At 31.7% G+C, this 12,548-nt stretch overlaps 1 protein-coding gene across 1 annotated transcript in view; it reads left to right on the forward strand.

The window, feature by feature from the left end:
- Positions 1-3,420: 3,420 nt before the first annotated feature.
- The window catches only part of LOC110031355, a gene marked incomplete in the record, with an annotated part of 18,545 nt that continues 9,417 nt past the window's right edge, over positions 3,421-12,548 (forward strand). The window contains 2 exon segments of the mRNA XM_020734520.1: positions 3,421-3,907; positions 6,327-6,404. Of these exon segments, the coding sequence (XP_020590179.1) occupies positions 3,593-3,907; positions 6,327-6,404 (393 nt within the window).

Raw genomic sequence — 12,548 nt, forward strand, 5'->3', positions numbered from 1 at the left:
AATTAAAACTAAAATCAATTTTTAAAAGGATCAATCACAAACCAAGATTCAACGAAACCTGAATTTGATTCATTTTTTACGTGAACTTGCAATTCTTTGGTGCGTGTCGAGAGGCGCGCTGCTGGGATCGTCCCTCTAGACTTTACCTCTCACTTAGGTGAAGGTCGGTAACCATTTTGCTTGTTGAACGACTCCCATCTGATTGACGAATGCTATTCGCCGTGTCTCGCGTGGGTCTCACTTAAATTGGTCGGAAGTGAATTCCTTGCTTTGGTTGAGGTTCTTCATTTATTCTTGCTTTCTCCCTAAATTTGATTTAGTTTGGATTTGTAAATTAAAGGAGAACTTATAAGGAGGTCTCGACTTTAGCCTTTGCAATGTTTCAATTTTCTTGGTTGGAATGAGAGGGATTGGAGAAGAGACAGAGAGGGGAGGAGAATGGCGTGAGACTGAAAGAGGAAGTAGGGAAATGAATTTGGGAGAGAATGTTGGTTATTGGGGAGGTTTTCGACAGGTTATGGAAATAATGGGTGAGAGAAATGGGGGAAAATGTTGACATTAAGAAAGGGGCAACTAAGAATATTAAGCAGGGGTAATTGGATTTTGAAATGTTAGGTTAGGATTCAAATAAAATGGAAAGAAATATGAGAATTTTGGCTAGGAAGCTTTAGACCAATAGGATTAAAGCATCAAGATTGATGAGTTGGCACAAGGATAATGAGAGAACAAATGAAAGACTAAAATTTGGTGGCATTAGTAAATTAAGACCAAAGAAAATGGCTTTTCTGTAAACTAAGTAAGGACAATAAAATTTTTTTGAAATAATATATCATTTGAAAATGACAAAATAAGAACTCCAACGATCTAAACCGTTTCAAAAATAAAGTTCTCTAGCTCAAGATATGATCATTTGAAGTTTGAAGGTGGTTATGATAAAAAACTTTACGTGGGCCCATTTGGTAGAGAAAAATTAAAAAATTTGAATAGTCCATTTGGTTTTGGCTAATTCAACTTAGAGAGATATGTCTGGTCAAAGTGGGTCCTAACCTATGGGAGAGTATAGTCAATTTTGATCAAAAAATTTTCATTCTATTTTATTAATCCAAATGGTATATTTTTTAGTTTAGAACAAATTTCATTAAAGTTTGTAGTTGATTTGAAGCCAGTTTGATTAATTTATGGTCAAATTATTATTATTTTAATCAAAATTATCATTGCTCCTTATTATTGTTTGCTTAAAAGGTACCTAAATAGAGTCGAAATTGAGCGTGAAGGGACTCATTTGAAAGATTTCAATGATATGAACACAATGGTGACGTCTATTTTTTAAAAAATAATGATTCGTTGAAAAATTTTTTATGGGACCATTTCTCATGCATATGAATCTTAAGTTACATAAAACAACGTTCAATGACTACCAAACTAGTTTGCATGATTTTCATATATAAATATGAAGATCATTCAACATATAGAGAAAGAAATTTGACACTAGAAGAGAAAGAAACATGCCTATAAATGTTTTGTGAATTGATATCTAAAGCGGCAAATGAAAGAACATCTGAGTTTCATTTAATCCAAATACACTTATTTTTAGAATTATCAGAGTTAGGCACACTTAAAAAAAAATAAAAAATTTAAAAAGTTTTGAACTCCTCTTTTGTTATTAAAAAGTCTGTACATATTATGAAAGTTATTATCATAAATAAAAAAAAGGAGAGCTTGGTTTCAATAAGACAAATCATATGAACATGATTCTCATAAATAATCTTTTTTGCAATTAGCAACATGAGTTTTATTGCTAAACCCATGAACATTCAAAGTAAGAATATTTTGATAAAACATAAGAAAAAGAAATGAATGAAAATAGTTGCAAAAAAAAATTTCATGGGTTTGATTTCTAAATTCAACACATTAGCATAAGTATGAACATTCATATCACTATCACTACTAGGAACACCATTAGGATTAGTATGATGAAGTTCACCATTCTCTCTAACAATATTAGAACCACTAGAAGATATATCAACATAAATGTTTAAATTAGGAGCAAAGGAAACATCAACAGTAGAAATCTTAACAGGAATAGGAGGTCTACTATTAATCGTTTTAAATCTTTAATTAATATAAATTCTATTATTAATTCTCCATTAACAACCTTAGTACAAGATGAACGATCATGAGCAAAAGTACTGCAAGCCTTACAGAGGTTTGGTTTCCATTCATAAACAACATGTAGTTTAAGCTCATGCCCTTTAATATCAAGAAGAATGAAATCATGAGGAGAAGAGTCAATATTTATCTGAATATTAACTTTGGCAAAAGAAAGCCGAGAAAAACTTGAAAGTTAAAGAATCAACAGCCAAAGGAATGCCAATTTTACTAATAATCTTAGATTTGTCGATTTCATTCGAACAACACAGAGGCAAATTAAGAAATTTAACACAAATAAATATGTTTTAGAAATCTTCTTTAACAAGTTTAAGCTTGTGAGACCACTTTCTTAAAAAGAATGGTCTACCATTAATAAGCTGCGACCACCCACTAAAACCATGTCAAAATCCTGAACACAATTAAAATTAAACAGAAAAAACTTTTAGTAAGAGAAAGAAGATCTACAACTTCTTTTAATGTTCTTCTAATTGCTACTTGCAAATTTCCGTAGAAAGGAGGCTTACCAATGACATATCCAACAAGAGCTAGAATCCATATTTTAGATCCATAAATAACTTGATAAAAAAAATTTTTTCTTCTAAACTCGCAGAATACAATACAGACAAAATGAAAAGAACTAGTAAAATTAGAAGATATTAGATTTTTCCAATTAAGAGCAGGACTAGTCCTAAGGGAGCATGAGAAAAAAGACAAAATTAGAGGATAAAAATGATTCATGAGGAGAAGATAAAAAGGGCAAAAGCCCCAAAACCACGAAGAAAAACCAACAGAGAAAGAATGAGAAGAAAGGAGGAGAGTATTTTCAAGAAAAAGTGAAAAATGAGAAAACCTCCCGAAATGCTAGGGGAAACTTAGAGAAAAGATATAAGTCAACAGTTTGAAAGACATACACTACTTTCTTACATTTATATCACCTAATTTTTTCATATTTCATCAATATGATCATAATTTTAATTTTCATAAAGTGAAATATATATTTTCATATATAATTAAGATGATATGTATATAAAAAATTGAAGTTTAGATGTTAGATATGCAAATATATAGGATTATTATAATGGTGCAAATAAAAATGTATAATTTAAATTTGAAATAAAATTTTAGATATATATTTACTCAATAAACTAGGAAAACTACAAATCATTTCTCCTATTTTCCAAAAAAAAAAAAATAAAAAATAAAAAAAAAATGTTGCTTCTCCTATCTCCGGATACCACGGAGCATCTTTAGTCAAATTTCGCACAAAAATCTCTCCCTTGTGGTCGCTGCAGACAGAGACAGGCGAGCGAGAGCCGTGTAGCCCTAGGAACACTGGAGTGTGGTGACGACAGAAATATGTGCTGCCCCTTCAAGCCTGCGGTAACCAAAGCCCTCTCGACACATCTCCTGTCGAGCTCAAAGAACTCGGAGAGCAGGCGTCATGGCTGTCGCTCCTGGAATTCAGCCTGTCTGTTGCCCTTTTACGCTTCATTCTCCATCCCGCCATCTCTTCTTAAATACCTCCGGTGCCCGTCGAATTCCCACCACTTGCCTTCGATCCTCATCTTCCTCACCTCATCCTCCCAATGAAAGCGTATCCGATCCGTCCGCCGTCTCCTCCACTAATTCTACGGGCGACCGCTTTATTAATTCCAGGAACCATGGAGAATATCGGCTTGGATACAAGCATGCTGCCGATAAGGGGGAAACTTCTGTCGTTCGGCTCACGCCCTCCCCTGAATCGTCCATTGAGAAGGTATGCAGAACCTGATTAATCCATTCGAAAATTTCATGTTATTGACTTTGTGAAAGTTTTAATTTGTTCTATGTTAGCTTAAGCCTGTCAATTATCATTCACGGAATTTGATGGATTTTTATTTTTTTTTTACCATGGAGTTTGGCTTGGAACGGGCATGAAATAATGACGAAGATCAAGGGTTATGAAGGAAAAAAAAGGTTTTAGGGATGGCTGTTGAACTTTTGATAGAGAGCAATAGTGGTTGATGAATATCTGGTATTGAAAATATATATATGATATGAAGATGATTGTTTTCTAGGGAAAGTAAATTAGAAGGGGACTGGAATTAGACTTAATACACTAACGATCAAACTTTCTTAACCCGATGTTTAAATTTATGGGTGAGGCCTAACCAATTGGCATTTTAATGCCATTACATTTTTAAAATTGTGTTGCAGGACTATCCCAATGCTCCCATGCACCATATCAAATTTCCTCTTTGTGAGATCTCTTCACATTGACCGTTACTTCCAATCAAAAAGAAAATTTTTACCAAATCATTTGTCATGCATCAATAACCCCCTCAACTATGTGAAACTGTCATAGAAGTCACCCATTATTGAGTTTTGATCAATCATAGTAGAAGTTAATCATGATCAAAATAGCCTAAAACCACATTATTCCCTCAATCCCAATTTGACCATTGAATCTGTAGTATTTGTTATAGAGTTCAAATCAAAAGAGGACTCAAACTGGGCCATATACACTAGCAATTAAATTTTTTTATTAACATAAAAGATTGTGACTATAAGTGAGGGTCAACTACTAGTTATCTTTACACCAACATATTTTTCAACCATCTAGTATAAGATTATAACCAATAGACTAACTTGTTAAGATGAAATCTTTGGACTTAATATGAAAGTCTGAGCTCATAAAATTGTTGCCAAGGTAATTTTTATGGTTGCATGAGCTATTCAACACTTGAAGCTCAAGAGTTCTGCCATAACTCTCTCCATGCATCTTGATCCATGCTAATCTGCATGTCCAAGCTCTAAAGTTGTAGTATGATTATTGTAATTAATTTAGAATTGGAGCAAGCTTTTTTAGAATAGGTTGAAAAAATTTAGGTCAAGAAATTAGGTTTTATATGGAGAAATTGAGAAATAATAAGAGTTTTCCTTAGTCTATTTGAGAGGAGACACAAAGAGAGAGAGGGAAGGGGGGCAGCTGGCATCGACCACCTTTGGTATTCAAGTGCTAAGGATGGTTGTTATTATATGATCTAGTAAAATCCTATTCCTAGCACATTACTGGTATGTTGTAATCAAATTTATTTGCAATGAACATAAATAATGCATCATAATGTTCATTGAGCATTTAAAATGATTTTTCCTTTTTTTATGTAAAGAAATTCTTTGACATGATTTATTTTAATGGTTGTTGACCTGTTTCGCACTTTTACTATGTTCTGAATCATTTAGTGCTCCACAAAGTTTTTTAAATGTTTCATGGCATCAAAATTATGATTTACAGGATTTATTATAATTTTTTGTTTTTTTATTAAGTTATTTAACTTATAAGTAATTTTTTCAATTATAACCTTAACATTCTATGAATTTTTCTTTGCATTATTTTGGTCAAATGGCCACTTTGCCCTTACCATGCTTGTCATTATCTTAGCTTGCTAAATACCCAACTGCCATTATGTAATCATGATTTCAAGTTATTTTCTAATTGTGAAAAAGTCTTATATCTCATTGGTTCAAAGAGATGGTTGCATCTCTACCGTCATTGGATCGAGCATACACTTTGAGTTTTATTGCTCACCATTCCAAAAGAGAAAAAAATTCTTATAACCTTATCCATGTAATTGAGTTAATTAAAGGGTAAAGGATTTTCTCATTTGATTAAATAAATCAAAAGAAAAGACTTGCTTTTCCCTTGTCTCTTAGTAAACCATTGATGTTAGGAAAGTAGAGAAGGCGATGAAGATGGAGAAGGGTGCGAGAAAAGTGCAATTCTGGATCATGCACTCACACTTGCTTGTACGCATGGTCATTTACTCATTCATGAAACCAAATTGTTTTAATTTTTTTTTTATCATCATGCCCATTTTGTGTTTTATTAATGTGGCAAGTCAATGTTTATTCTTGATAGTGTATGGCTGTTGTCCTAAACCTATCAAAACAAACAAATGAAAGGACATATTCTATTGCTATTCCCAATCATTCTTTTATTCGTTTTCAAAAATTGGATGTGCATGTCTTGATTTTGAAAATTATTTTTATTTCAAGGCATTTCTAAAATGCTTCTTATTTTGTTATAAAATAAATATGTTTTATGGCTTATTATTATTATTATTTTCAAAACTATTATGAGAATGTTTGTTACTGCTAACACTGACAATATTTTTTGTTCTCCTTTTGTTATTTAGCTCATATTTGACTTTCGATTCTTGGCCCTTTTGGCTGTTGGTGGTTCACTCGCTGGGTCTTTGCTGTGCTTTTTGAATGTAAGTATCCACTCATAGTGCTAAATTTAATGTCCATGCTTTTATAAAGGATACGATATCGGGATACATATCCATTGAATTTATCATTATCTTGGTGTGCAAAATTTCTTTGATAAACTTTCAGAAGGCTAGCAAACTCTTGCTATGAAAAATTGAATGCTCTTTAGCTGCTATTTTTTGTTTCTAGTAATAGATTCTTTAATCATTCTACGATTTTTTCATTTTTATATTATATTATATTATACTATATTATATATATATATATATATATATAATATATATATATATATATATATATATATATGCTTTTTCTACCATTATCTCTTAGATTTCTTTTATTTGGAATTTATGTGTTCTTTGATTTTCTTTCAAGCCATTTTCATTAACAATAGTTAGAAATTTGAAATTTCACCACTCCATTGAAATTTAAATTTTTTTGAAAAATACATTTATGATTTTCCTATAATAATTGTTGTGCTTACCATGTTGTGTCCTAACAAACCCTCAATAACCATCTCTTGTTTCAGATGATGACTCGTTAAACTCAACAGATGAAACTCTAACAAAATATAATATTTAGTGAAACCAACTTTTCGATTGAAAAAATTTAACTTCCTATGTCAAATATAAGCTATGACAAGTTTAGCGTCTTCTTTAGTTTGAGAAACTTTAGCCTCTTTTCTTCTCCACTTCATCGTCTTATATTCAATAATCTTTTCTTCTTCACTTCTATATCTGGATTCTTTAATTGTTTGGTCAACAATTAATTATAGATTACATTTCAAATCTAAAGAAAAGACATAATTTTAAATTTTACTAATGTTTGGGTGTTTCCGGAAAGCTAAGTGCCATGACTTGGCCAATTGCGGTGATAGGTAGACAATGATGAGCTAGGACTTCACCCATAAGTTACGAACTATATTTTAACTTTGTGGTGAAAACAAAACTTGGTGGGCTGAGAAGTCACCCGTAAGTGGCGTGGCACAAGGATCACTCGATTATGGTGAAATATAGGTAGTGGTTGATCGTATATGAACCTAAAATTTAGATTTATGACATAAATTTGAGAACTTCGAGTAGTAAGATAAGAGAATTGGTAGACATTAGGATGGAATTTTGAATAAATATTTGCTTGTTTATGATAATTAAATGGAAATTAGAAAAATTCAAGCATATTGAGAAAGATTATATGTTATTGTATGTTGAAAAGGTTAATGATAGGAATTTGGTTGGATAAGTAGTAGATAAAGTAGTTGAAATATTAAGTTTTAGAGGTTGGTAGGATTTGTGATATGGCAATTGCTATTAAGATAATTATCCATGACCATGCACTTTAAATTGCATTAGAACATAAGTAAAAAAAATACATAATCTCAAATTGTATTATAGACAAAACGTTAAAAAATTAAGTGTTGGAAAGAATTGGTTGAACTACTACAACATATACTAGCTAAAGAAATGATGTTTATTGGATGTGATGTAAATGGGCGATATAGGTTATAGTAGGATGAGTTTTGGATAATTCTTGGTGGTTATAGCATAGGAAACAAAAATACATTGTGAGAAGCGATGCTTGATTTTGTAATAACCTATATCTTGTAATAGAGAACACATATTTTCATAAATTGGAAGAATTTTTGGTTCTCACAAAAGTTGAGTAATGAAATCACTAAATAGATTTTTTTTCTTAATATGAAAATCAAAATCTTCTTATAAATATTGTAAGATGATTCAAAGATAAAGCATGACCCACAATTTATTATAGCAATTATGGATATTTACCTTAAGCGTCGATATAAAATAATCAAAAGAAATTATTACGTCAGGGTAAGTTGGTGGAATTTGAAATACGATGAATTCATAATCTTTTAAGATAGGTTGCTAAGAAAGGCCAATTGAAAATTTTTAGTTGAACAAAACTTGATGTGAGATAAGATTGTTAGTTTTCTTAAAAGATTTGCTGTTGAGTTTTAGGAGAGTCTTGGAATTAATAGTATTGATTGGTGGAGTGGGCACAATGAGTTATTGAGGAAAATATATGTACTTATAAGACACATTTTAAGTTCAGCTCTATTGAGGCTTATAATGATTATAAGAAAGCTATAAGTTTTGTAAAGAGAGTGTTGAGTTTAGATTAATTATTATTAGGGTTCGAATCACGTATATTACCTTTTGAGCTCACACTTCCGGCTTTTTCTAAAAAAAACCGACCTTAACATTGTTAGGGTTTAAATAATGATTAAAAGCTCAATTCTATTCCATTGTTCTTGAAAGAGAAAATATGTGATGACAAAATTTGAAGGACAATAAGAAAAGGGGCATTTCCATACATATCACTTAATTCATATATATTTAGATATCTAACATCTAAGTTTTTATATTTATATACATACCACTTAAATCTTTGACATCACATCAACCTGTTTTTTAAAAGTGAAATAAACATTTTCATATTTGTTTTTTTTTTATAACAGATTGTTTTAGATATAAATATCAAACTTCAAGTGTAGATGTGTAAATACATAATAATTGTGTGCTGTGTATTCCAATTTTCCTAAGAAAAATGTGTATTAGTACATGTTGAGATATAGAAGTCATGCAATTTTCTTATAAATTTAATTGAATGAAAAAAATTATATTCCTAAAATATGTAGCAGGTCTCTTAATCTCTCTACATAAATTGAAGCTTTTCCTAGTGATTGATATTTTTGAAGCTAATATAGATTTTTCGTACATAAGGAAATAAATGTCTTTTTTCCATTGGAAATAAAGATAGAATATTGAAATTTCAAATTTTGACCACCGCGTTGCTGTTACAAAAAAGCCACGGCATAAGGGATGCTAACTTCTTTAGAAGACATGATAAAGTTGTGCTTGCAAAGGGAGGACAAAATTTCACAGCAGATTAGTCTATTTTTTCACCTTAATAGGAGAAAGAGATGACTAATACAGTAGTAATATTACTACTATTGATGAAAAGTACACGAAGTAATTGTCAATTAGCATCAATTGAATGATAAGGAATTATTGCTCTTTTTTCAAAAGCTCGCTATTGAGAAAGAAAAGAGAATTTCTCCGAGAAGTGAAAGAAGAACTCTCTTTTGTGGGAACAAATGACCTAAAATGAACGGGCTCTGATCCAAGAGGCTCTCAAGAATATTGCCATACTAAATTTTAAGGTGAAAATTGCGAATATGAATTGAGGAGGGACTAAAATTTCTAAACTTCAATTGAAATTTAATAAAAAGGGTGACAAACAAGAGTAGAGTAAAAATTAAGTGGAGAGAATTTGTCCTTATTTTAAAGGTCAACCATTTTTTATGGATGACTAACTATAGTCTGAATTGATGCAGGAAAATTAGGATAAGGAATCCTAAATCAGCTCATCATGGATAACATGGATTGTCACCAACTATTCTATAAACAACTTAATCTCTATATCGCTATTCTACCCGTACTTGTTGACTTTCTGTGTCTCCCTTTATTTTCAGTTATAATATTATCGACACCCATTCCTTGTCTTTTGATTTTTACATGGGGAAGGTCAACCAAAGTTGAACTCAAAGTAACCAATCCTTCTGTTTGTAGTGGATACCAACTCCATTATCCAATTCTAATCACCTTATTATGAAATAAACTACAAGATAACTTTTTTCCTTGAATAGTTAGAGAAGCCATGTAGATAATGTTGTTGGATGAGATGTTAGACCAGCTGCATAGATTTCAACTATTGCAATGTAGAATAGTGTTCGATATTGTAGATGGTAATGATTTAATCAAAACTTGCGGCTGTTGGTAAAGTCATAGTCTATTGTCATTGATGATTGTATAGGATGTTAAGGCTATAAATAGGCATTGATCATGTGGATGATGACGTGGTGTGGTTTAGCCATCGTTGTAAAAATTCGTTGAAATTAACAAAGCTCGTTGACTTGTGGATGATGACGTGGTGTGGTTTAGCCATCGTTGAAATTAACAAAGCTCGTTGAAATTAACAAAGCTCGTTGACCAAATAAAGTTTGCTTTTGGGAATTCTTAGAGGATCCATATTATCTTCGGATTTAAATAGATCTTCTAAATGAATTGAATTGGTGTCTATTTATATTCACAAGCGGAACTAAAATTTATTTGAAATATTCCTTGTAGATGTCAACAATGTATGGTGGAGTTCACACTCTTTATTGATTAAATTTTGATCATATGATGCTTCCCTTGGGCTAAACTAGCCACCCATTTGGACTCTGGTCCACTTGGATGACCGAAAATAGCCCAATGGTGGTGGTCTAATTCTGGCACTGTTTTCAACTACAGATGTTTCTTTATAAGGCATTGATTGATGATGTAAAGATGCATGGTAAAATTGACTAGAGAGTAACATGAAAAAGATCATAAAAAAACAATCTAATTTGGTTTCCTTGCACTTAATTTTTTCTTCACCTGACTTCTCTTATTGTTTTAACAGTGAGGTAACTCACTATTTAACACCAAAACAAGGTACCAATAGCAAGCATTAAGTCTCGTTTCCTCCTTTGAGAGCTGCAACCAACGACTACAATTGATGAGTTTTTAACTTTCTGTTTTCCAATCATAATGAACTAGAAACTGAGAGGAAGAGGATAATTGATCTGACTTATGGAGGCCAAAAGGTATTGGTTGGGGGTTGGCGTGGAGGGAGGTGTAATGCCAAATGAATTGATTTGTGTTCAATTGATTTCAATGCCTAGTTACAAGTTATATTTGTATTGGCGGTGGGGAGGGAAGAGTAATTCCAAATGAATTGAGCTGTTTTCAATTGATTTCAAAGCCCAGTTACAAGTTATATTTGTAGCCTTTAATTCCTTAATGAAATAATTAAAAAATTATCCAAATTTTTTAAATCTTGGTTAAAAATATAAAATAAAAATTTCTTGAAAGAAAGCAGTGGAAGTGAGGAAAGTCAAAAATATTCGCTGGCCGATACTTGGCCCAAGATATGAAGGTTTACAATACTGAAAAGTTGGTAAGAAATAAATATATCCTTGTAAGAAAGAAAATCTAAATATGACAACCAATTTTAGTTTAAAAATTATGAAATATATTTGAGAGAATCCCAATGAATAATTATAAACAATCCATGACCTGCTTCCTATAAATTATGTGGAAACTAATATCTTCAATCAGAGAAACTGCTAGCTGCTATTTCATTCATTTCCTTATCCTGTCATTGCGGAAGCCGTCAGGTGCCATCACATTCAATATCACACGTTCTGCCTTCCAGGGAAACTTACCGGCTACTACCATTCATACTTCTAATCACATCTGCCAATTATCTGAAATCTATTTCTGCTTTGTTCTTGCCAATGTTATGTTTTTCGCCTCTCCATTTTATAGAATTACCCACACATAGATGTGATACCTTGAAAGTAGATCTTTTGTCCATCATAGACTTCGACCTACTAGCATCAATATAAGGTTCTATAATTATGAATTCTCATTTCTTAGAGAAAAGCTGCCATTTGGCGTTTTATTAAAGTATCCGAGTATTCCAGGAATATCATTCATGTGCTCTTCATGAGGCACATGCGTGTGAGGTGGCCTATCATGCTGACAAAAAGGACTATGTCAAATATAGTTTGAGCCAAATAGATGAGTTTTATCACCAATTTTTTATATCATTTCTCATATACCATAAAATTAGTACTGATATTACTCAATTTTGTGTTGGATTTGTTGAAATGTTGACAAATTTGCTTCGAGTTAAATCAAATTCTTTTAAGACATCTAGAATATTTTTGCTTTCAAAATAATGAGGCTAAATTTTTTCTTAAGAGATTTTTTTTTTTTTTGCAAAAATATTGGAGATGCCCAAAATCTTTGATTTCAAACTCTTTTGTAAGCTATTTTTTCAAGGTACTTATTCACAAATCGTGGTCCCTAATAATAATGATATCATTAACATATATAATTATTATCTGTGATTGTAGAATATGGTATGATTAGAGCGAATTCATTTGAGTCCTTGTTGACTCAAAAGTTTGGTGAATCGTCCAAATTAGACTTTATAGCGCCTAACAAATCTGAAACTGGTTAACGGTTCCTTATTATTGGAAAGGCAAAGAAAGAGGTGGGTGTTTGGGGGGGGGGATGGGGGGGTTATTCAAAGTG

This window comes from Phalaenopsis equestris, unplaced genomic scaffold (genome assembly GCF_001263595.1).
Source record: "Phalaenopsis equestris unplaced genomic scaffold, ASM126359v1 Scaffold000002, whole genome shotgun sequence".
Taxonomy (NCBI): Eukaryota; Viridiplantae; Streptophyta; class Magnoliopsida; order Asparagales; family Orchidaceae; genus Phalaenopsis; species Phalaenopsis equestris.